This window comes from Parus major, chromosome 4 (genome assembly GCF_001522545.3).
Source record: "Parus major isolate Abel chromosome 4, Parus_major1.1, whole genome shotgun sequence".
NCBI classification, from domain to species: Eukaryota; Metazoa; Chordata; class Aves; order Passeriformes; family Paridae; genus Parus; species Parus major.
In genome coordinates, this window is record NC_031771.1 from 53356023 (window position 1) to 53382951 (window position 26929).

Consider the following 26929-nt stretch of genomic DNA (forward strand, 5'->3'; position numbering starts at 1 on the left):
AGCTGGGAGTAGTTCACACCTAGTCCTGTGTCTTAAAAATTCCTAGGACAGAACCTGCACAGGCAATTTGTTCCAGAAGTTTTTAACCTGTTCCACTGCCTTTTTCATCTTCTCTTCTGGTCTGAGTTTCAATTTATACCTATTGCTTTTTTATCCTCTCATCATATGCAACAAAGAGCCCAATTTTATCTTTTTACTGGACTCCTTGCAGGTAACTGAGGATCCTCCCGACATTCACAAGCTCAACAAGCCCAGCTTCCTTGGCCTCTCCCAAAGGGCAGGAACTCCAGCCCCACATCAGCCCCAGGAGCCTCCAGTGAGATAGTCTGTTTTCTATTAACACACACCAGTGAAGCCACATCCACAGCTGAAGCATCCACAGACTGGGAGGTGACTTTAAGGAAACCTCATCTTTTCAGTCCAGCATTCCCGAGAGATGCCAGAGACAAAACCTGTAGATATAGCAAGGCACAGCAGAACAGCAAGAAGGTAAAACTAAAGTCTTATTCAGGAAGACATGCCTAGAGGCTTTTATATGCTTTTATTGCTCCTGCTTTGCCTCAAAATTCAACAAAAGTATTGTGTTGTGGCATTTTTCAGTTTGACAAGTTTCCAACAAAAACTGCAAAGGATGAAAAGCAACACAATCCCTCTTCCTGTTTCCTATATGCAAGCTTGGAAACAGCATAATAGTTTGGGCATTACACTTTAGAAATACTCAATTTCACTTGTATCCCCCAAGTCACTTCTGAGACTTACCAAAAATCATTTATAGCATATTTACCAATTTAAAATGCAAGTTCCTTAGAAAGCTGCATTTGGCATCAATAGTTGAGATGTGCATGTCAAGGAATTGAGTGAGTTTGTTCCAACTGCTCTGGAATGACCCCACTGCGACACGGACACGACTGCCCCGGTGTTTTCGAGTGAACCTGCTCAGCCACCAGTGACTGTGTGATCACAGCTTCATCTGCTGTCCTGTGAAACTCCTGACCATTCCTACACCTTTTGAACTTCAGAGCTACAAAGAAATAACAGTTGGATACTACTTTAGAAAGACATAACACTGACCTTAAAGGACTTCAGTTCTTGCCCCTTCTGTACTTAAATACTCATTTCCTTACCAGACCTTATTTTGTAGCACAAATATTTTTATGCTTTCCTAAAAGCACATCACTGATTCTATATAGCATCAGTAGACTTTCAGCATGGTTTATAAAATCAGTTACTCGGTTTTATCATTTTGACATTGTTTAATAAAGTGGACACACAACTGCAGGAAGCAGAATTTTCACTTAAGAGCAACTCTACTTTACATTAACAGGAACAGTAAATACATGCATCTGCTGACCAGATTTTACTGCTATAAAAGTGAAGAAAGGTGCCTTAAAAGTAGGTACATTCAAAATTACTGCCATCACAAGCTACCACTCTCTACTATTAAATATCAAAACAGCTTTAACTACAGAATACTTAGCACCAACAGCAATTTATATTTGCAAGTAAGATGCATTCTTCTCTATTAAGTAAAAGAAAAAAAAAAATCCAACTTTTGTTCAGGTAATATTTTAATCAATTTTTATTACATGAAGGAGGGACTTCATATCAGGAAATACAAGCATCTATTTTAAAACTAATATAGACATGTATATGTCTATATGTAGACATATTCATATATTCATGTATATGAATTATAAATGATTCATATAAAGGAGTAAATATGACTAGCAAGAAAAAAAATATCTTATTTTCAAGTCTGATGTTAATTACCAGTGTTGACAAAGGCACTTTCTCCTTTTGTCTTCACTCATCTGTTTCCTCATCCAACAGTCTTGAAAGATTCATTCGGGTTTTCTCCAGTGCCAAAGTTTTTGCTCGTCTTTGAGGCCTTGAACTTGACACTGGGACTGGTTCTGGAATCTGATCACAACTGCAACATAGATTATTAAAGAGGTAAAAGAGACTAAGAAAACTGAAGAGCTTTTATAGGAATAAACTTGAAATGTGGTCTTAAAGAGCAAAAATGCTTCTTAACAATTATAAACATTTTCTTTTTGAGAATATACTGATATTTTCCAAGTGATATAGCAGTAGCAGTAAAGATAACCAACTGATAAGCAGTTGCAAAATAAGCAAAATTTTCCCAAAATTAAGTGGAATCAAAGCATACACACCAAATAGGCAAATGGGAGAGACTGACCCTGGTCACAATACAGTCCACAATAAATGGATTACTTGCTTAAGAAAGAGTTGAGCACAGCTGAAAATTGCAATTATAATGTCTTAATGCTTATCCTGCAAGATCACAAGGGATGAAATCCATTGTCTATATTCACTTCTCAGTCATTTCTAGATTCTTGTCAACTACATGTTGGACAACAAGCAGCAAAATTGTGAAGGGGAAAAAAGAATTTAAATTTTAAAAATTGATACTTCCACAGAACATATTAAAATAGGTAAAAAAAAATTAATTAGAAGAGCAATAATGTAAATCAAAAATCTGACTTTTTTCAGTTAGAATGTATGTTGACTCAACACACAAAAAGTATGTTAAAAAAATATTACAGGCTCCTTGGCAGAATCTGCCACTGTTTCAAAAGTACCAGTTCAAAGAAATTTTTTTTTTACCAGTTCAAAGTTTCCTTAAATATTTATCAGTGTTTTAGGAACAAAGCATATCAAAGCATACAGGTTTGGGAAAGAAAAACATTTGAATTAAACTTCCTTACTAGCACAGACATCATGGTTTTGATGGTGGGAAGACAAGGATTTACCTTTCAAGACCACGTTTTACACTTGCACCAGTTTTTCTTCTGCTCACAGACCTCACTTCTGCCGCTTTCCGCTGTCCTAAGTATAAGCAAAAGTCCTTTTTCATATCTTGATACCATTTATTTTCTTAAGCTAGTTTTGTTTCTATCTTTCTTCAGCATTTGATATTGTATTAAAACACAGAAATACACAGTCAGCATTGATAGAATGTGGCCACAAAAATCCAACTACAAAACCCCCACAATTTTCTACTTTTCCCAGAAACACCTGTACGTTACTGTCAATGGATGGATGTGGCTGAGTTATCTGCAAACCTGAAGTCAGTCCTATTTTCTTTGAAAATTATTTTCTCTGTTATTGGGACAGTCTAACAGCACAAAACTTTCAACAGAAGAAACTACTTTAATGTCATAACAAATATAATTATAAAAACTACAACAGAGTATAAATGGCTTTCCCATCTATACATTCACAAAAAGTTAGTATGAAATTATTTTATAAAGAACAACTAATATTGTAGCTACTGTACCTTTGCCAGTTTTGTTTCTCGTAGATCTTATTTTTGCAGTTTCTTTAAATTCATTGACTGGAGTATTAAGAGCATCTTTATTATTTTCTGTTGAACAGAATAACACACGCAGAAGTCGTAAAGTAAAAGCTGATTATCTTAAATACCAGGATTTTAAATTCTGTCTGCTACATTAAAAAGCCGCAAAATTGAACCCCACTTTTTCTTTAAACCACAAGCTAGCAAATAAGGCTAACAGGAAGTTTAAAGTATCACTCAGCTGTAACTCCACCCCAGCAGAGGTCAATCATACATAAACTATTACTGACAACTGTTTAGCCCCTTCCACTGTGTTGGAAGCTGAGCAAGTGGGACAGATCATCTTGTCTGAACAGGGGACCTCCTTCTATAGCTCAAGAGGAAAAATACATGCAGGGAGAAGACACAAAAGGCCAAAGTTCAATTACAGTTGAACCTGGTCAGTGTTTTCTGAGTTAGTAAAGAAGGGCTTTTGAAAATAAAGTAAAAGCAGAAGATCCAAACAAAACAATGGATGAACACTTGCTGAAGACGGTCAGTTGTCTGACTAACAGGACTAGAGAAAATGCAGATCCATTCAGTGCTTTATTTGCTTAATTCTTTAATATTAGTGATGGACCCCAGGCTGCCCAGTCCCCTGAATTGGATGACCATGAGGATGGGAACAGTGATTTTCCATTTGAGGGCAGTGAAATTTTAAGGGGCCAGCTCAATGTCTGTAAGCTGCGCATGAGCCAGCAGTGGCGTCCTGGCTTGAACCAGAGACTTCATGGCCAGCAGGACCAGGGCAGTGACCATTCCCCTGTATTTACCATTGATGAGGTCACACCTCAAAAAATCCCATGGTCAGTTTTGGCCCCCTCACTGCAAGAAAGACATTGAAGTGATAGAGTGAATCTGGAGAAGGGCAATGGAGCTGGGGAAGGGTGTGTGTGATATGGGGAGTAGCTGAGGGAGCTCAAGTTGCCTCCCAAATCCTATTACTTCTTATTTTCATAATATCTAAACAATTCATTGAACTGTACACCTGCTATTGTACTACACCCTCCTGAATTACCTTCTTCATTGTGAACAGTATTTTCAGACAATGTGATGTCTCTTTCCTGTGTCCTTTCTGAGAGACCTGTTTCCTCAGTTCTTCCAGAGTGGTTTCTGCCCACATTGGGATCCTTGGTCAATTTCATTTGGATCTTCTCAATAGCTTTTTGACATGGTTTATCTTCCACTTTCTGAAGAATCGACATTTAATGTTAAATGCTACTTAGATTTACAACTATTTTTTTATCTATTAAATTTGCCTACTAATAGGATTAGTTGAAATTACTGCACAAAGGATACGTGTGACAGAAGTGACCAGTCAAGCTGAAAGGAGAAACACTTTCTCTGTCAATACTAGCCACTAAAATCCCAATTTTTTTCATATTTTTTTTAAAGAAAACCTGAAAAAAAAATATTAAAGCAATTGTACATGGAGTACAGCTACCTGTGGATGGTATGCCCATAGTGGATTCAGCATTCTTATCAACATTTCTATATACCATTGTGTTCATGTGCCACACTTCCAAATTTCAATTTTTTTCCATATTAATAGAAGTCAATCACTTCCCACTTCATCTTAAATTAAGCATCCTTTTCATGTTGCCTAATGATCTTCCCATTTATCATAAGTTTAGGTGTAAAATTTCAGCTGTTAATAATTAACTAAAGCTGCAAAACTGCAAGACTTTTTAAACTTTAAAATAACTACACCAACAGTTATCAAAAGAACTTACTATACTGCAATGTATCAAGTCAGGCACACTGTTTCAAGCTGGTTATACTGTCTGTGGTTAATGCAGGGATATCACCTTAGATTATTGTAAATGATTCAAAAATTAATTTTCAAGACTGGTTAGAAGAGAAATTCCAGTCATATTGTCATAGTAAAAAAACAAAGGCCCTTCATTTTTAAGCATATCAGAATATTAGACTACTAATGATTTAAAAAGTAAGAGCCATGCTATTTATGTACTACCTCTCGAATTTCATTGAGCAACACCAGAAGATTCTCTGTAGAAGAACTACTGAGTTCTAGTGAATTTAAAGCTTTTGCATAAATACGGACATCTGGTGCAGTTGGGTCCACCAGGATTTCATTGCAAATTTTCATGGCTAAAGTATCATGCACTGTTAACTCCTGCAAAGGAAAGAAATTAGATATCAGTAATTTTGCTGGGAACAATTTGCAAGAGACAGCAGTGAGAACAATCTGATTTAAACAGCTGGCTAATTTTACACAGGAAACATTTTCCTAAAATGCCATATTTTCAGTACATTCACCAACTGATTTTTATAAATATCTTCTATGATATAAACAATTAGCCATGTGCAAGTTCCTACTAGCATTTTTTAATTGTAAGAGGGAGGGGAAATATGGGGTGAGGGGGGAAGAAAATGGGAGGAAAAGGGGAAGGAAAGTGTCAAGCTGAAAAACTTCACTACCTGAACAGGCACTCATTTTAATCCAATTCTCTTGGAATCCCAGAGGCCAGACAAGCAGCAGTAAGCTAAGGGGGGTAGTTCTTAATCTGACACAAGTACTATTTTTCTACAGTTTAACATATTGTACCTGATAGTCCTGAGACTTCTTGGACTGACATTTCAGTCCACTTGGTCTGGTAAGGTCCACTAACAGTTCAGAAACATTACTGATATCTACTTCAGCCAAAGGTGATGTTGCAGGAGCATTTAACAGTGTTTGCAAAGTTGGAAGATAAGCTTCTTCAAAGCACTCCTGGTTAGACCTGTTTCAGTGAAATCAAATATTAGTAGCATAAGACAAAATTAGGTTTTCCGTCCATGAAGAAAGTTCACTGACCTGGCACGTGAAAGCAAAGTGGGAGCAATCAAACTTGGTAGCAATGGCCAGCAAAATCAAGATATCAAAACTGATTCCTAGTACCATTTGAAATTTTAGCACATGGTATTTCAAGCAAGTTTTAAGTAACACTTCCTTCTTCTGAAGAAGTTGAACGTTCATCCTTACTACTGAAAACCCAATGGATATATACAGATATGTTCTTTCTTGAAGGGCAAGAGAAAACATTTCCATAATAAAAATTTCCATAAATACATTTTCTCTAATTAATTTCATAGATTAATCTTGTTTTCTGCTCATTCCTCCTTTCTGCTACCCTCTTTTCTTTGGGAGTACTTCTCATTGTGTAAGAAAGCAAGGAAACCTGGCAAAAAAAGTATGCAATGGTTAACTGGATTTTTGGAAGAAATACTTACGAACTCTTGAGAAAAAAATCACAACTCCTGCCAAGGAATCCTAAAAATCATGTTTCACTTGGTTTTGCAACAAGTTGTCTAAAACTGGCTCCACAAGACTTATCAAAACAATTTAACAAGATGTCAAAAAGTACAAGGTACAGTTGAAGTGAAGCCTTTAGTCTTGCTGATATTTATATTAACTTCCTATTTGAACCCAAATAACTACATAAGAAAACTAAGAATGCAAGTAATTTTTAAAAAAGCAGATTATTTGCTGCTGGATTATGGAGGCAAACCAGCTGACAAAAAAACCCCTTTTGAGCACTACAGTTGGCTACAAAAGAACCAAAGCAAGAACTGTCCCTTTCAGCAGCTTTAAGGCTTTATATTGGCTCAAGCATTACTGAAATATCATTCAGATTACTCCCTGTAAATGGAAAAAAAACCTCACCTCTAACAACACACAGGCACAAGGCAGCTTTTCCTCTTATGCTGCCTGACAGTTTAATACACTATAGAAGAAATTCCATGAATAGGAATTGTTCACTGCTTACAGGACCTTGTCCCTATTCTAGCATCTCACACCACCCTTCTGACATGACAGATAATTTAAAATTCAGGATCAACATTTTTTCCTCAGAGTTCAAATATTTCATTTCAAGAAGTAAGCCTCTTGATTATATCTGTGACCAGATAGAAAGATTAACAGAGCAGCACCCAGAAAAAAAATGGAATTTTAAAATTCAGTGAGCGATCGGTATCAAATTTAGGTATGAGCCTCTGCCAAATCTCATTTATTACTCAAATTCTCCTTTACTAAATGGCAAGTTTGCAGACAAGTTCTGAATTACATCATGGTATTTAATAATTCGCTTCTAATAATACAGTATCTGTCACTGAAGAAAGTAAATTACTCAACTTAAAATGGACCATTTGTGATCCAGGATGCAGATTATGTTTTGAGACAGAAAATAAATGAGATTTCATAACTAAACAGAGATTCTCAATCAATGAGCCAGACTAAGACACAGGATTTTTTTCTTCACAAATTTTCTGACTTTTATTTAACACATACACCTTGTTATTTTTTCAAGAAAAAGATCATCTATCAAGTGCCACAAGAAATTGTCTCATTTGCAAATGACTTTGAAATACACAGGATTACTCAGGTGGGCAATCTCTAGAACTCATAAAGAAAGATAATGAAATTCACAGCATCAGAAGATGACATTCACAGGTAAAAGATTATCAATGTTAAAAGCTCAAATTCATTACTCATTATCAGAGGTACTGGAAATATATGAAATCAATTTTTCTGCTACTTTCATAATTAAAGTAGGGAAAAAAACGTATTCTATAAGAAACTGGGTATTTTTCTCTGGTTTTTTTCTGACAACAGCAATCCATTGCTTTGGGGTTTTCTGCCTCTTCAAGACAACTCCCCTTTTACTCCTCTTAATGTGGCAACATATAGGACACACAAAAATGGAAATCAATTTGGTTTGAAAAATAGATAAGGTAACATAATACACCATAATTGAAGCTTAACTATAAAAAATGCAGATAAATACTTAGTTTGTTCTAACTTGATAAAACCACTAGCAGCTACTGAAAAGTAAGCTTTCAGCAGCAGGTAAAAGGAGATGAGAACTGCTATTTAAGCTCTTATTCCCTTGCATAAGCTCTCTACCTCTTTCGTCCTCCACCAAAATAAACAAGAGATCTGAATATACTGTGAATTTAAATTGGAATATTCCTTGGTTCAAAAACAAAACAAACCCCAAACCACAAAGCAGCAGCCTGCTGCTTTGATAACTGCTGGGCACTGATTATTTTCTTTTGAAGTATTCCTGCTAGCTACTTTTTAGCAACACTTCAAAGCCTACCTTTGTGCTCAGCAGCATAAATAAGTAAAGCACATCTTTTTAAATTAATTTTGTTCAACATCTTTGAGATCAGTTTCAATTGTAGGCTTAGGAAAGGGAAAAAAAAACCCATGCAAGCCCACAAGGGTAACAGGGAATTAACAGAAAGTCTTCAGAATGGTCACAGATTGAGATTATGTACTTTCAAAAGCAATAGGCATAGGAGGCTGAATTAGATATCGAAATCAAATTTGCATTGGTGCCATTTCTACTGGTGCAAGACCAAAAAAAAGGTTCCTAAAGCTGCTAGACGTATGTATATTGTCATATAAACAAATTAGAAAGAGCATTACCTATTCGCATAAGCAAATAAAGGGAAGAAAACTCCCAGACAGTGTCGGAGCCGAGTATCCTCTTCAGTCACAGGATTATACCACAACAAAACAAGACGAGAAAGGAGTTTGGCACTGATCAGCCTCCCAGAGAACATCAGTTTGGCAATGCCTTCTGCAGCTTCTGTCCTAACTTCTGAATACTGAAGAAAGAACTCATCATATACACAATACATCAACCATAATGTTTTTCACTAATACTTTACTGTAATAGCCTATATCCTATCTTAACAATCACTTCTCTACATTCACATATTTCCACCTGCACAGAATGCAAAGCAGCTCAAGAGTAGCGTTAACCTGTACCAGTGATAAACTTGCAGTCATTTTCTAGGGCAGATATTTTAATATATTAGACCATTAATTTCAATTCACATCACATAATATCCCCAAGCAACCTAATGGGATGATAAGCCATCTCAAAAATAATTTTAAAACAAAACTAAGGCAAATTTTATAAAATTCCATACCTCACTGTCCAAGAAACCAGAAAGAAGCTTCAGAAGGCTGTGAACTGTGGCAGTCTCCTCCTCCTCCTCCTCTATTGTTTCACTTTCACCCTCACCATTTTCAGTTCTAATGTGTCCACTTTCACTTTGAGAGTCATTGCTTCTTCTGGTTTTAAAAGGCTCAATTCCAAATAGCATTAGTTGATCGAAGACTGCCTTTAAAGCACTGAGCTTTATCTTTATGTTATCTATTTGTAAAACCTAGGTTTAATAAGGAAAATAAAGATATCATCTTCCAGTAGACCACCAATATTTAAATTAAGCATAGTAAGATTTTTCCTTTCAAAGGATTCATTATTTTGGGAAGCTTTTCAAAATACTTGAACCAATTTTCAAGCTTTAGGAAGGTGTGATACAAATTTAAACCTGAATTTATAATACCATCTGGGAAAAAATTTATCAAGTCATGTACGCAATCTGCACTACATAAAATTAAATTGATTTCACTCATGGAGTGAGCATACATGTGTGAGATGTAATTTTATTGTTTAACCCGTAATCAGACATGGGACAAACAAAGTCTGTTTGCCTGTGGTAGCTCCAGAGTGTTAGGCATTACAGAAATATAGCTAAATAATAGTATAGCTTAATTAAAATCAACAGTATATAAAAAGCAGGGACCAAGAGAGTAATAAAAGTCAAAGTTACATAGGTTACTATATTTATTGTAGTTTAAATTACAAGTGAGTAAAACCAAGCATCATGGCTTAACCCAGAGATTCTCCATCTGTTTAGCCCAACACCCTACTTCTGATAGCAGCCAACATAGAGATTGTGGGATTTAGTACCTGCAGAAAGATTAGTTAACTCAAAAATTTAAGTTACTAAAGTAACTGAAATCCTCTCCAGACAAACTTTTTTTTTTTTTAATGTGACATATTCAAAGGCAAATTAAAAACAATAGTAAATGTTACTTTTTTAGGAACTCAAAGTTCTCCTACTATGACTGACAACTCTACAATCTTGTCTGAGCCAAGCACATCAGCTCAGCTCCTGCTGTCATTTCTCCAATGTCTGCCTGAACACGCTCTTAGAAAAGCACAATGGTCACCCACACTTCCCTCAAAGCCAGGGTCAAAATTCACGGTTAACAAGTGTCATATTTGATATAATTAGCTTGGTATCAGAACATTCACCACAAGGATGCAAACTGTGGATATTATAGCATCCAACAAGCTCCATATCCATAGATGTTTGGCCATGCTATTGTTTGTTAGTTTGAATATTGCTTTATGCTCTAGTCTACAACTCTTCCTTGATCCTTAATATAAACATATTAATTACTCTGAATTTAAATTAAACACCTAATATCACAGGTAAGTATGCAACAGAAATGTGAAAACCAGACACATTTTGTTTGGTTTCACAAGGAAGGCTTAGAGAATCCCACAGCTTCTCTTTTCTGTATTGAGTAACAAATACATGACAGATTTCACCCAGACTTGAAGAGAAAGTGAGACCTTAAAGATGAGGAATTACTAGAAAATTTTAAGACAACAGGTGACCTTACAAAGGAAAAACATGTTACTACTGAGATAAACTGAATCTTACTAGACATCAAAAAAATCTACAGGAAACCACACTCTCCAGATCTTCAGAAAATCAGGAATTACTGGTTTTCAAAGAACATTACTATGTAGGTTAGCTTGTTATAGATACAAGACTAGATTTATTTACTAAGTCACAAAGACCATAATTTCATTTCTCATCAGATATTTTACCTGTAACAGCAATGGAAGCTGTTGTTGCGCAAATTCTTTGTTCTGAAGGGTACAGCAACCCAAACACAGAACTGCCATATTTCTCACAGCTGGGTGGACATTAGTTACACCTGGAAGTATCTAAAAACAATAATATTCAACATAATAGAAAAAAATACATAAATTGAAAATAAAACTTTGATTACTAAACATGCTTACTCTGAAACTAAAAATAATTTATTTTGATACGGGATTGAAAAATGGCAACTACCAAATACTCTGTTTATGTAGGTAAAAACCGAAGCAGATTGAATATGTTGTCTGAAATTGGCAACAAAATAATGGCAAAAGTCACATGAGTGTTTTATTTTTGTTTGTTTTTAATAAAACGAAAACTTGTTTTCAAACTAAATGGAGCTGATCACTCTGGGAAATGAACAATCCAACACACACCAACAAGCCTACAGACTTGTTCATAGAAGACATTAACATTCTTGCAGAAAAACAATATTCAATTCCAACTTACCAAATACAGATGCCATTTTGATGTACTTGAAATAGTTTTGAGAAGACAATTGTAAAAATCCACACAAAAGAAAAAACAGACTAGATAATGAACAATGCAATGGCATCATTCCGTATTTTAGCATTTACTAAGGAGTTCAAGTTATTTGTATTCTTACATACCAGAAATTGAATTATTTCATTAATGGTTGGACTGATGCCTTTAGAAAGTGACATGATCTTCAGAACCTCATAGCACATGATCAGACACTTCAACAGTGTTTCAGGATCATTCTTCAAGTTGGTCAGGGAAGAGAGAAAAAAAATTATCAACATAAACAGTGGCTATGATAAGAAGAATGGGGCCATTAATCATAATTTTTCCCTACCCAAATAAACATTTCTTGTCCACTACACATTTGTTGTACAAGACTATAAGCTATGATCAAAATAAATTCCTTTCTATGTTTTCAGTTAGAGTAAGAAGAGTAAGAACAAGACCCTTTTAAAATTCTTTAGTTATTCAAAGACAAAAGAACAGTTCAACTGCAATTTGTTTTTTCTAGAGAATACTATCAGCTTCTGTACAATTTATCTTTTGCTAGAGCATATTATCAGCTTCAATACTTGAAGAAGAATGCTAATACCATAAAAGTTTGGTTTCAATTTTGAAAATGTATTTGAAACAAGGCGAAGCTACAGTTTCTTTTAAAACTAAGAATGAATTTTAAAACATAAACCAGCATTTAGGAATAGAGGAAGGGAAGAGACCTTCTCCACACGCATTTCTTTAATTTCAGTTTGCTCTGCTGCTTTCATCAGATCATTTTTTGTGTGTTCCAACTCAGTTATTTTCTCTTTTAATACTGATGCTCTATTAAAATCCTGAAGAGTAATGCATTCTTCCAAAGCTTGTTTTGCTTCAAAAAGTTTCACTTTTATTTCAGCCAGCTGAAATACAAAGTAAAAAGAAAATTAGTATAATAACATCTGTGGTATTAGGCAGTGATACACTATGGACACTAGCCAATATTAACCTACCATATAAAACTCTAGATGGTTAGGCTTAAAAAAATATTTTTCGTATTTACTTAAATCTGCTCACCTTAAGCTCCCGCTTTCTTATTTCAGCGGCATCAACAGGCTGGTCAACTGCAACGATTGGTTCACGAACTTCTGATATAATTTCTGCAACCTATTGTTACAAACAGTATATTAGTGTCATTAATTGCAGTTCAGATATATACTAAGCATTTAACTTTTCCAAATTTAAAATATTATCCTCCTGAAGAAGTAATGCACATCTGTGCAGTTTCTCTTAGCAGCCCATTCCTTGTAAATAGCCCTCAATTTGACAATACATAATGTGACCATGAGCACATTTCAATCCCATTTTCTCCCATTCAGCTGGGTAAGCAAGGAACAGGACCTTAAGTACCTATCTGAGCTAATAGGAGGGAAGAGAAATATGAAACCTGGAAATCTACATCATCCTCACTTTCAATGTTTTTGTCAAAACACTGCATCTAATACAATGAAGTATTCTGCAACAGGCTACTGAAGTGTAACACTTTCCTAGTTTGGGGACTGCATTTACAACACCAGTCACATCTCAAAACTTAAAGGTCTCTAGAAAACCACAAAATGCAGCTAGAATGCATGCTAGAAACCAAAACAATAACACCCCCCCCCAAAAAAAAAACCCACTCAAGGGGAAGTGAGACAATATTTAAATACTGCTATTTCTTTTACAATGCTTCATAAAGACTGTTTGATTTATGAGGAAGACAGAGATTAGAAAACAAGCTTTTACAATTACTTACAATTTGAATCCTTCTGTCCTCATCCTTAACAATACTGAGCAATCTTTCAACAAGCAGAGGTGTAAGTGCCGCTGAAGTTGAAGGTAAAATGAGAATCTTTTGTAAAACAACTAGCAGATGCTTTCTGGATTAAAAAGAAAAAAAAACCAACAATGTTTGCTTATTCAAGAAAATGGAAAACAGAAGAGTTACTATCATACCAACTTGGAGATAGTGTGAAGATTTTAAAATACAGTATGAGAGAAACTTTTCTCCACAGCTACATTAACTGTCAAATGTATCTTCTTACTTAGCAATGTCTGTCTTTGATAATTTTATCTGTTTTCTCTTGATTAGGAAATGCTGAATTTTTAAATCAGATGTCCCTACTGTCCAAAGTAAAGTCATACCAACAGAAACAGTCAGTATCAATACAGCAGAATGCTTTCATGGAAATTATCTGACTGAAAACTAAAATCCAAAATATTTTAACTTAAACTATCCTGCCAGTCTGGCACATATTTACATATTCCACTGAGAGTTTGATATTACTGCTGTCTTTATATTATCATAATTGCAAGTTTTCACAAAATGTCTGAGATGGTATGAATTTCCAAATTCATTTGCTCTTTTTACTTCACACAAAAAGACTGTTCAAATTATAAGAATGACTCAGTTAACACATTCCAATTTAGCCTGGCACCTAAGATATTTGTAGCATTTTAGGCCTTAGCAGACTATAGCTTAAAAACACAAGAAACAAACAGTCTACTTGCTACAAGTTTGGATTGTGAAGCAATCCATTTTTCTCCCTTTATTTTTTACATACTATCCTCCAAATGAGAAGTTTTGTAACTTCATAATCTCAATAATACTTTATGAAAACAACTGAATTTGTTTCCCCTAACAATGTTAAATCTGCATTAGAACTTACTTTCCCATAAAAGTAAGCAGACAATATTTGGCACAATTTTGGGACCAATTCCATTAAGGAGACTGCATTCTATTCCAGCTAACGTTAGAACTGTATTTTGTCTAGTCTATTTGATCAGGCTCTTTTCCAAGTAGAGCTTCTAAGCCTATCCTCAGTTATGAATGTCTTAAGCTTAGTAACACAAATTTGATATTTAAGTTTACCTTCCTCCCTCTTCCATGGTATCCATGCAGCCTATGATTAGAATCAGTTGCTGGCCTATAAATTCTTTTGTCATCAGGTTTTCAAAACAATTAAAATCTTCTTTTTCTTCTTCTCTAAGAATTGGCATATTTTGAAGATAACTGAATGCAAACAGAACAGATACAACTACATTCAGATTTCCTGTCGGACAGTAATAAATAACTAAATAAACAAATATACTCCAAATAAATCCAAATATCCATTCCTGCCCCACCTGCAATAAAAAATCCCACCACTTTCTTGTCCTGTATAAACAAGTGGTTACGTTAGGTACAAACCTTAAAAAATCAATGACTGTGTTCTTTTCATAGCTAATTTTTCAGGAAGTTATTTCTATCAAATAATGTACAGTTTCAAAATAATGCACTTCATTTAAAAAAATCCCTTTTGTGAATGTAATACAATAAGTAAAATGTTAAATAATGCTACATGTGATTTCAGTTCTGTAAAACTGCATAAAGGTAACATCTTAGGAATAAATGTATAGAGGTACCATTTTTCTTACTATTTTCTGCATATTTAGGTACAATGTATTTTTTACAAGTTCAGAATTGTTATATTGCCTAGAATACAAAGTACAAGAAAATCATGAAAGTGTAGAGTGACTTCTTAATCTGATTAAGTGGTATGACATCACGGAATAATAATCTGTTATCAGGTACATTCAGCCATATAGCATGGAAAGTGTATCAGTTTGTTCCATTTCTTTATTTTTCTAGACTCAGGTGCTCTTTTTATCAAAATTTTATCTATCAGTGAAAGTTATGCATGTTCAGAAAATCTGAAGTGAAACATCAAGTACAAAATTCAGCATCACAAAATATAACTCAAATTTTGACAAACTGAAAAATATGCTTTTTTCTACACCAGCTTTGTAGATACTTTTCAGTAATGGCTCATTCTTTTTAGCAAATTTTTACAGTTTCTTCTAATTTAGGGCAATAAGAACTTTGCATGCAACTAGTATTTAAGAACATCTGAAATTAAAATTGTTTCCAATCAATAATAGCATTGCCTGCACCAGGTAACAGGGAATATTGAAATGCAGCTCACATTCCTACATTTTTCTGGAGTACCAATGACTTGCATGCTCTTGCTCATCCTAACCAACACCCTCACAGTGCACTGCACAACTGTACACCAGAGGATTGAGAACTGTAAATATTACCTGGAACAACAGCCCAACAATGAAGAGTAACAATTGAGACCATAAACAATTACTAGCAAACCTGATTAATTTTAACCTCACCCTGAAGAGCAATGTAACTGAAGGCACTTTGAGTAAGATTGGATGGAAAGAGAACAAATGTTCTCTTGATGAACAGATTTTTTAGAAAAGAAATGTTTCATCGACTGTTAAATGAATAATGAATTAATAAATTTATACCCACTGGACCAGATATACATTTCAAAACTAAGGAAGCACAGATGCTTCATTTATGAAACACATTTCACACTGAAAAGTCTTAATGACTTCTGTAATTACTACCAGTATACTACATCCAGTACAGTGAAAAAAGGATATGCATATTTGGAAACATCCATCAATACAATGCATTTTTCAGCAGATCTGATTTATTATAATTTCAGGAAGATTCACTGTGTTTTACAGATACAACACCTCAGTTAAGACTGCCCAGCATTATTCATGCTCTGAAGCAAATTCTGTTCAAAATTTATGTTAAGACTAAAGAATTCCATAAAGACCNCAAACAAAACACCCAACCAAAAAACACAAACAAATACCCCACCAAAAAAAAAATTACCATACATTGCCTTAACAAAACATTAGTTTCCACCCTCCCATGCCCTCCAGTTAAATAACTGTTCTGTAACTGTGTCATTTTGCAGCTCTGTCACTGCCTCCAAACATAAGTTTTTAGGAAGCACTCCTGCCTGAGCAGACAAAAGAGAAGGGAAGTTTCAATTCAAAAATGCTTCTCTTAGGGATAGAAGCAAAATTTTACTTTATTTTCACAAATTACAACAATGAAAGAAGTGTTGGTGGAAAAGCTAAAATCACTGTCCAAGCACAATTTTGGGTTTGGAGGATACTTGAACACTTGCATAAAAGAAATATTCTCTAATTAAAAAAAAGAAAATCTACTTTAGTGGTAAGACATTTTTAAATGCAATGTACCTCAGTAAATAATCTGCATATATAGCTGGTTCTGGCAATACTTGTTCTAGTATAACTTCACCTTCTTCACCTTTTGATTTTAGATATTCGCAAAGACATCTCCAATATAACACATTCTCAGCTGTTAAATCCTCCACTGGAATCAGCTTTCTAAACAAAAATAAACAAAATGAAGAGATAAATAAGAGTCTAAAACAATAAATACACAAAAGTATTAGAAAATAGGAAATAACTATTTCCTAAAATGCAAATAAAACCCTGTAGGTATTCCCCACAGAAATAGTTATAGGTTGAGAAAAATAACTTTGTCTCTTTTGAGGACACAGAGCTCCACAAACCATTCACTACACTGCCCTTCTCAGCATTTGAACTCAAGGCTGTTCTCACCAGTTTGCAGAAACATTCTGTCTAACCCTTCAGTCCTAGAGCAACATTGTTATTACTGCACAAGTCTGGAAATTGAACGCCATTAATCCACAGAAATCCAAAACTGCATTAAAATATTTTTCAGCTTCTATGAATTTTCTTCCTTTCTTAATACAAGATCTTGACACAAAAATGGAGTGGCAATCATAACACAAAATAACAAGAATAATGCAACATCTCATACAACTTCTCAGCAACTCTCTAAGTTTATGATCTATCTGACATAGATAGATAATCCATCATGAGACCCCCACTCCTTTTTAGATTCATAGTATTTTTCATGCCAAGCATGGCTATTCATCTTTGCTTTCAGAAGCAGAACATTAAGTTGTGCATTAATTCTACCTCAAAACAGAAAAGACAGTATCACTATGGTGGTACTTTTTACTCCCTTGAATCCCACCCATTTTAGTTGTAAACTATCAAAAATTTTGATTTTGCTTTAGATTTACTACATACAAAACAAACAAAAAGCCCAGCCAAAACCACCCAAGGCAACATGTAGATGAAAATTGATCATTTAACAGCTTCTCATTAATCTGACAGGTCTTTATTTAAATGTAAATTTAACAAACAGAAATCTAGCCATTTATCATTCTGATACTCCATTATTCAAGCTGTACTCAGAAACTTCATACAAAAACAACCCCAGTGTTTTCCATAAATTAAATTAATGTAAGCTTCATTACAAACTGAGGAATTTGACTTACTTTTCAAAATGTCATTAGTCTAACAGATCTGCTACTTAAAAAATTCTCAGATAGCCCAGTTTTTCAGAATGGAAGCTTCATTTTGCTCAGGACCAAAGTCACACCAATCAGAATGGAATGATTTTGAACAGTAGTAGGAGTCTAATCTCAGCTGATGAAATTAAATGACAAATTGTCACTGATTAAAAAGCAATAGCAAAATCTTACTCTGTATTATGGGAGGAAATGCACAGTATCATATGAAGCGCCTTGCATTCTGGTTAATAGTATGACAGATGTTTTGAAATCAGTAGATGCTACATGCACTGCACTCCAAAGCGATAGACATGGGCCTCTCTGGCTTTAAAAAGCATCAATGTAGTGAAATAACTTTCTTATAGCCTCTGGAAATGTGCCAGTTAGAGGTTAAAAGAAATTTAGTTCTATATTCTCATACAAAATGCTCATCTTTTGGAAATAAAGAATGCTCTGCATACCTGCTGTCAAGGTTTTTACAGTTCTGAACAATGTCATGAAGTGGAGATAATGAAAACATAGCATTTAGTACTGGGATGGCCACTTCTGTGCAGTTTTCCACATCCAGTCTATGAAGCAATTCCAAAACATCCCCTTCAGTGAACTGTAACCAGGCTGGAAGGAGCTTCTTCTTCATTACCTCCTTAACAGCATCTAATAATACAGGAATTCAAATAGTTTAAAACAAAGTTTAAAAAATATCAAATTTTAAACCGACTTTCAAGAAACACTTCTCTGTAGAAGTCTTTTTGCAAAAAAAGTTATTATACAGTTAAACTTAACATTACCTTGAATAAAGAAAAACCCAGCTGAGCAAGAACTACTTAGGGCACACCCTTTTTCTGAGGCAATGTTTTTCCCCTCATAGGGAATTTATAAAAAAAAAAAAAGCCTCTATCCAAAAAACTTTTATATCTAAAAACAGCACCTAACCCAGAAACCCAACAAACCACAAACTCCTGCAGAACAAAGAGATATTAAAAATCAGAATCACAGAATAGGTAAGACTGGGAGGGACCAGAGTGGGTCATCTGGTCCAACTTCTGGGTAAATACGGTTATATACTTGCTCTGTTTGAGGAATCAGCTACTTTTGGAGGCAGGAATTGAACTGACACACAGAATTCTCATGCTATTTCAATTATGTGAATGGATTATGAAGTTTACATATAATACTTTAACTCCCTACTCACCATTACCACAAGAAACAGTTCCTGGAACAATAGAGTACTAATCAATCAATGAAAAAAGTATTTAAGGGAACTTCCAAAATGTATCCCTCATTAATGCATTCACCCACACTTTCAAGCAGGAAAGTTGAAAGGCTAGGAATCTGGTGGAGGTAAAAACATAGTAACTAAGGAGCAAAACCATTATGCTCTTAGGCTCTTTCAGAAAACAATATCCAGTATAAGGGAAACAAAGTGCACACATACTGACAACATTCATCTTTCTCTTATACGTAACTTATGATAGTAAGTGTAGCACTTAAATATAGTTAAGAGTTCAAAAAGAATTGCAAAAAGGCCTTGAAAAAGCTAAATTACAGTCCTAAGAATAAGAAACCACTCCAGGAAGTTGAAAAGTATAAACTAGTAGAATACAGTAGAATGGGAACTGAACTCATCCTGAAAAGTAGAACTAAGCAGAATGTGGATTATGTATTCTACACCTTATCTAATTATAAGCCCTTGTTCGGAAGCCAATATGGAAAAACACCCAAAATTTTAATGTAGATACCTTGAATGAGCAGGTTTCTCACTTGCTAGCTCAGGAGTTACTCAAATAAGCAAATTCAATAAAGATATATATATTCAGGGTTACAGGATTTGCAATATTTGCAATATAGAATAGCCAGTTTAGAATACAAACGCATTGTATCTGGCAAAGAACATATCAGTCAAACTGGTAGATGTTTTTCCCTGTGATTCTAGATGTCAAGAAAAAGAAATCTTCAACACCTGGGATGTAAAATCATCCTAAGGAAGAGACAGACACTAAGAGAGTATCTGTCCTGGATCATAAAAGAGGGCATTTCTTTATGTTGAACACATCAGTGTCATGAAAGACAGGCCACATAGAAAGGCTGTACTTTCTCTTCAAGGGAATATAACAAATACTTGTTCCTGGCAAGTGAAGGATGACATGAAAAATTAGGGAAAGTAGTTTCCTCCCTGGTTTGGAAAGAGTCTAAGAGAGATGCATTCACCTTAAGAAGTACCTCTCATGACCAAGCATTACTGGGGGAGTGGTGGCAGCCAACAGACAAGCAGCAACTAGTTAGAGAAAACACCAAACTAGTGTATTGATAAGAAACAGTAATTCAGAAGATGGGTTTTTCAGTGCTGGACTTCAGAAACAGAACATGGCAAACTTCTTTAGGCTACTACAGACCAATTCAAGATTGGGGGGGGTGGGGTGGGGTGGGCAAAGCTGCTAAAACTTCTTACACAGAAGGAGGTGGTCTTTTTAAGTGTAGCTCTATAGAGCATTAAAAAGGACTCAGTTGATTGTCTCTTGCTTTCCTGTCAAGAACAGAATATGACCCCCAGCTAGCCAAAAATAATAGTAGATCAATAAAAACAGATGTATGCATGACACACCTTAAAGAGCTCTAGCTCCCAATGAACACAGTACTTTAGTCTTGTTTTCTAAGTGATATCCACATAGATCATAATTCTCACAATTCCCAAGCAGCACATCACTCAGCAAGGGAAATTCTCAGAGTAAAATTCAACTTAGTGAAGACTTTCCAAACAAAGTAGAGGGATTACACATCATCACTCAGTAAATCTGGTAGCTTCTACTGTGAAATTCATGCACATACTCATGCTGCTGTTGGGGGAAACAAAAACCCAAAACAGTGTTCTACACCAAAATTGTCTCGCTCAGTTGCAGGTGATGTTTTGATCTCTTGGCAAACACCACGCACAATTAAGGGCACATTCTGAATGGCTCTTTCTATAGAGTGATAAAGTACAAAAGACATTAAAAAGAATAAAGCTACCACATGATTAAATGCATAAGGGTCAAAGATCAATTAAAAGAAAATTCAAGCTAAACAAAAACATAACCAGCTAAGAAGATTCCTCTCCGAAAGCACATAGGAAATATCTTCAAATTGATACTAATGTTCACATTTAAATTCTTTAATACATTTATTAGTTACAAAAATATCTGTAATGAATCATTTCCAAATGCACCTGTTTAATTACATTTTTATTTTTAAAATTTTAATAGCATTTGGTCCTATTTTAAAGCTCATTGGCTGTAAGGTTTTTTGAAAGTAACATTCTTTTCTGGTTTGCTCACTATATGGGTCTGGAAAAACAAAGCAGCAAGCAGGTTTCATGTGTCTAAACACTTCCTGGTACCTCATTACTCTCTCCAAGCTCATTATTGCCATCACAGCTTCTGCACACCTGATCCCAACACACTAGAAAGTTTTCTCTCTTAAACATTAGTATTAAGATGTTAAGAAATGATCTCTTACCAGATCTGTCATTAAGTCCTTGTTGCAACAATTTAACTCTCTGTGCTATTGTCAGAGCTCTCATGTGAACTTTTTCTGCCAAAACCTTAAAAGTAATGAAGACATTAAAATACACATCCACATATGATAACAAATGAACTCATTACCTACCTACGTGGACAGTTAAAACTTTGAGTTTTAACTGTCCACAGAAATCCTAACTCAACAGAAATCTGTAATACCTATACCAACACCACTGCACCAATACATTAAAACAAGCATATCCTCATGCATGAAAGAAAATGAAAAGTAAACAATAAATTTAACACATAGCTTAGAAGCTCATCAGCTCTGCTTGAATGCAACACCTGGACATGAAAACTATCCTTTCTCCTTAAAGTGCCCACAGTTATAAATACCTGCAATAATTACTGAAGTTAGTACTTTCCTTAAAAAGCCTACTAACACAGAGATTCCGTTAAAAAAAACAATCTAAGCTAACATTAAAAAAAAAAAAAACAACAGAAGATGGTTCTGTGTGTAAAAAATTTTGTTAGAACATTTTGTTTCAAGAAAAAAGAAACAGGCATGTTAGCATACTTTCTTACCTCTGCATGTAAATATAAGTAACAGTTGATACTTCTCAAAATTGCAATACCAAAACCATGCAATTTTTCACTACTGCTGTAGTCCTGACATCCACTATGTAATAACAGGGAAGCAAATTTGCTTGAATAACATAACAAAATGCATAGATAAAAAATAAGTAATTTCTATCAAATAAGTTCTAAAGTCAAGTTTAGCAGTTTTAAAAAACTTGTATTAAATCACTGCCCCTCAGTATTTTGGTAAATGAAAATAAATTATTTAACTGTTCTTAGTCTTAAGTGAAATATAATAAAAGATTTAAAGCCTTGTTTCTAAGTCAGCCTTTGAAATTAATGGTAAGTGATCCAATTTACCTCATATGCCAGCTTTCTGACAGCCTCCTTTACATCCATAGTGCGGCCTACAATTATTGGCAAAGTCCTTTCTGACGGAGCGATACATGACAGCACAGCACGTCTCACATCTGAGTTTGAATCATTTTCAAGCAATGTGCAGTAAACTGAAAATAAAGTAGCCATAATCATGCTATCATACAAGTTTGAAACACAGATAAACAGAAAATACTCTAAAAAAATTTCAGCAGCTGTTACCAAAACCCCTCTCCTGCCCCTGCAGAGCTGATAATTTAGGAAACAGTTCAGGGTCACAACCCCAAGATTTTATGGTAACTACATGCTATGATGTCAAAAGAAATAATGCTCACAATCTAAGATCTGTAGTTAATAACTCAAAAAATTGCTACTCTAGATCCCACCCATAAATAACCACTTCGTCATTTACTAGCAGAAAAAAACCCCATTTCTAAATATTGGCTCTTTAAGATTTCTATTCACTAGTTGTAACTCTTCATTATCTTTGAAGCAGATCCTCAAATTTTCCTTTAAATGGAAAATTGCAATCTCCATTAAGCCTACCAAAACTTTTACAGTAAATCCCTCACATCCCTCATACTTTTTTATATTCTTAAACCGTATTCAAAATTCAAAGCAACTATAAAATTTGTTTAATAAGAGTAAACATTAATTCATCTTGCTCTGTGAGACAATGATTTACTATGAAATTTAATGCTCCTAAATAAGTAACCTACAAACAACACTTAGAAAATAAAATTTCAAAGAAGCTACCTTATCAACAGAAAACCCCAACTAAGGAATTCTTCACAAAAGGCAATATCTAAAGATTAATCAGGGCACAATTTATATACCAGCTGTGCTGGTATAAACCTACACTTCATCTACCTTGAGGTAAAGGAAGTAGAAGCTTAGTCAAGAATCATACAATATAGAAAGAAACCCACAAACATCATCAAGATACATGCATTGCAGCAATGCTGATCTCTTCTAGAAAAGTGATCATAATTTAAGAGAACAATAGTTTTTCCTCTATCATCTCTACTCTTCTAACAGTTTTGTACTAATTCAATTAATAGTACCAAAGGGTGCTTAGAGGGCAAGAACTGAAAAAATATGCATTATACCTCCATTCTAGTTTACAACACATTTTCACAAGCCTACATCTATATTCAGCTCACAGAGCAGCCTGAGCCCAGTATGATTGCCTAGCAGGTCTCCCCTAACAGTTCTGCTTTTTGCCCTTGAACACACATAACACTTGTATCTTCCATCTCCTCTAGCAAAGAGTTTCACAGTTTACAAATTATTACAAGAACACTCTCTAACATCCATTTACTCAATGCTAAAAAAAAAAAGTCCAAGCTTCAAAATGCTATAAAGTAATGTAAATTAAAAAGTGTTCTTAGACAAAATAGAAAGACCAATACTACTTAATATTACTTACTATTAACAACAGGGCAGTTTTCATCCTTAGGATCTTGAAGTCTTGACAGGGCCAAGACAGCTTGAATTCTCACACTTGGAAATTTATCTTGAAGTCTAACCAGCATAGCTTGATTAATTTTATCAAATAAGTCATCATCAATCTCAGCATTCTCTGGCATATTTCCCAAAATCTTATTTACGAGCTGACAGGTTCGAAACCTAACTGCATGGCTGTTCGCATCGTGAGACTTAAGGAAAGAATAAAAGGTATTCTTATAATCACACTTTTCTCATTTCCAACATAAGGCTATTAATTTGCACATCTAAGTGGCTAATATTCTACAGAATAAATGAAATATGCACTTCTATGTTTCAGAAGTTTTTCCAATTTTATTTCATTTTTAAGATTAAAAAGTCACAGAACTGAAAAGCAATTACAACCCACTGCCTGGATCAGTGACCCTAGAAAATCGTCAGTGCATTTACAAAGGAAGCAGCATGCTGACCACTGCATGCAGCCTGCAGTGCATTAGACAACGTATTGCTCTGCCTCCATGAAATATTAGAAGAAAAAAAAGACATTAACAATTATGATTTGTTATCTTAGGTCTGATCCATAGTCTTTCCATGGCAAATAAATAGTTTAGGAAAACATAATTCTATTTGTGTGTTCGAGCTATTAGAACTGTTCATCTTTCTATGTAACACTTGCAGTAAACAGAAAAGAATAATACATATGCCAGCCACATTTGTATAGAAGATCTTTTAATATTTTGTTATCAAAGGAAGAGTATAAATTAATTTCCACCACACTTCCACAATTTCATGCTCATAAATATACCCACAGCAAAGCCTACAGTGACATATCTGACAGCCATATATAGGAGAACATTCACTTTTTCTTAAAGGCCCAAAATTTTTGAAATCCAGTTGCTGGATTATTGTGTGGAACGTGGTGAATCTTTTTGTGTTGGGGGAATGTGGATGGTGCTACTTGTCAAGCATTAGCTTTGCTCTGCTTTAACTTTTTAAACTCTAATTTGTAAGTATTGTCAAGTACCAGCAAGTTTTCCTCACTGAAAAAAGTTTCCATTTTTATGTTAGACATTTAAGAATAAATGTTAACTGTACCTCAAGCAGAAATTTAAACACATAATTCAGAAGTAAATTATCTTCTCCCTCCTCACTACCATCTTCTTTCTCCATCTGATAGAATGAAGTAACAAATCTAGACGCAAAATTGATCACTTGTTCCACTGCTGGTTCCCGCCTGTAGATTATCATAGCATACTTGAGGAAGTGAATGAATTTTTCATTAAAGCCTTCTTTATCATCCAACTGGGAAAAAAAAAACAAACAACAAAAACAAATCACAAGGAAAGATAACTATCCGGTTCATCTTTCAAAACTGTACCACAGCAAAATAAAGTGGGCTTACAACTGACAGCTTCCTATTGAATTTAAATTTTTAAAAGGCTAGAGTCAGCAGTCGGGGCACACCCGCTGTAGTGCCCTCCTTAGTGAGTATTTGTTCTAACTTCACAGCAGGCACATTACGACCGCGAGGCTCCATCCGGCTGACAGATTTCAGGACAATAATCAACACCCCGTCCATTAAATGCTGCATCACACATCTCGGGTATCCAAACACCTTCCCGCGCCATCACCAACACCTGCGGGCAGCCCTCAGCGCCGCGTTCGCAGGAGACCACTGCGGAATACTTCAGCGGCCTGGTTTTGCGGCATTGGGTCGATTTCTTTGTGGAGGGCTGGGGATTCTTTTTGTTTAAGTGGCGGGCTCGCCTTAGGCACACCGGTGTTCGTTTTAGGGGAACACTACCGAGGCGACCCCTGCTCCCCGGAGGTCCCGCGGAGCAGCCGCTGTGGCCCTCAGTTCCCCCGCGCGCCGGGTCGTCCGATGGCAACCGTACCTGAGCGTAAGTGCTCTTCAGACCCACCACGAGCTTCGCGTGGTTCTGGTGAGGCTTCTGGGCAAGCTGAAAGGCTTCCCGGACCTGCAACAGCTTCTTCTTGGCTCCCATAGCTGAGGAGCGGCAGCGGGACCGCGACCGATCCCTCACAGCTCCCCGCGCGCGCCAGCAACGGCCACAGCGTCCGCGCGCTCAGCTTCAAACGGGGAGCGGGAGCCGCCCCCGATATCGCGAGAAACCCGGGCGGGCGGGCGGGCGCGCGCTCGTGCCCGCGCGCTGGAGGCGGGAAGGAGACGGGCCGGGCGGCCGATGGCGGGCGGCCAATGGCAGCCTTTGGCCGGGAACGCGCGCTGAGCGTCGCCATTTTAACACATTCGCAGAATGAATCTGGTTGGAGAGGAGCTGTGGAATCTTCGAATCCAAGCTGTGATCGAACAGCCACATCAACTAGACCATGGCACTGAGCGCTACGTCCAGTCATTTCTTGAACACTTCCAGAGATGGTGACTTTACCATCTCTCTGGATGGTCCACTCACCCCTTCTGCGAAGACTCACCCTGTCTAATCACCCTTTCTGTGTAGAAATTCTTATAATGTCCAACCTTAACGTGGTGGATTTTAAGACTATGTTCCCTGGTCCTATACCTGGTTGCCTGTGAGCAGATGACGACCCTCATCTGGCCTCCTTTCAGGTAGTTGAGTGATAAGGTTCACCTGAATCTCCTCCAGGCTTTTACAACCCCAACTCCTTCAGCTGCTCCTCATGGGATCTGTGCTCCAAGCCCTTCAGGGCGGGCTGGGAGGGAGAGGGATGGGCAGGGGCCGTGCGAGGCTGCGGTTTGCCCGGCTGTTCCAGCGTCCGTACCCGGTATCAGCCCTGCTGTGGCTGAGGGGAAGCGGCGCGGGCGAGGGCTTCCAGAATTATCTCGGCCAAAATAGTTAAATGCGCCTGACAAAGCTGGTTGGAGCCGCTCTGCCAAAGTGCTCCCCGGACGGGAGCACCAGGGAAAGTAAGTACAGACGGGTTTCGTAAACCGAAGTATGTGCGGCAGCAACCTGGGACAGCTCAGCCACTAAGTAATAAGGGCTCATTGAAAGTCCCGCTCTTGTGTAGCTGCTGCGAGGGGCCTGACAAGGCGGACAGGGCGGATTCAATGCTCATTTGTGCTCCACACAGACTGAATTTTATTAGTGGATAAATATTAGTGGAAATTTCCCCCAAGTTTTCAAGCGTTTTTTGTGAACCTAATGCTTTCCCAGAAATCCTTTAACTTGAGAATAGTAATAAACCCCATTATCTCAGTATCTCATTTAAAACAGGAAAGA

The 26929-nt window shown here is 36.1% G+C and overlaps 1 protein-coding gene across 2 annotated transcripts; it reads right to left on the reverse strand.

Annotated features, from left to right (window-relative positions):
- Window positions 1-506: 506 nt before the first annotated feature.
- Window positions 507-25805, reverse strand: NCAPG (non-SMC condensin I complex subunit G). 2 transcript variants are annotated; one of them, XM_015624279.3, is made up of 22 exons: window positions 25604-25805; window positions 24804-25010; window positions 23692-23920; window positions 22248-22393; window positions 21307-21391; window positions 18276-18468; window positions 16664-16813; window positions 14484-14624; window positions 13368-13491; window positions 12650-12739; window positions 12316-12495; window positions 11728-11838; window positions 11062-11181; window positions 9302-9541; window positions 8793-8974; window positions 5928-6102; window positions 5334-5495; window positions 4377-4548; window positions 3302-3388; window positions 2775-2850; window positions 1771-1930; window positions 507-1021 (listed from the first exon to the last, which is right to left on the reverse strand). In XM_015624279.3, exons 1-21 carry the CDS (start codon window positions 25712-25714, stop codon window positions 1804-1806), a joined length of 3108 nt encoding a protein of 1035 aa, XP_015479765.1. In that variant the 5' UTR covers window positions 25715-25805; the 3' UTR covers window positions 507-1021; window positions 1771-1803. The 2 variants fall into 2 exon arrangements, with proteins under 2 accessions (XP_015479765.1, XP_018861855.1); XM_019006310.2 differs by lacking the exon at window positions 507-1021 and having other exon boundaries at window positions 1750-1930; window positions 25604-25804.
- Between the last annotated feature and the right edge of the window lie 1124 nt (window positions 25806-26929).

Bases quoted from the DNA above. Each gene is read 5' to 3' on its own strand.
- NCAPG (XM_015624279.3), bottom strand. From the start codon at position 25,714: ATGGGAGCCAAGAAGAAGCTGTTGCAGGTCCGGGAAGCCTTTCAGCTT. The intron at 14,625-16,663 runs GTACATTGCATT...GTTTGCATTCAG, and splicing joins TATGCAGATTATTTACTGAG to TTATCTTCAAAATATGCCAA. The intron at 13,492-14,483 runs GTAAACTTAAAT...TTTTTAATCCAG, and splicing joins ACCATGGAAGAGGGAGGAAG to AAAGCATCTGCTAGTTGTTT.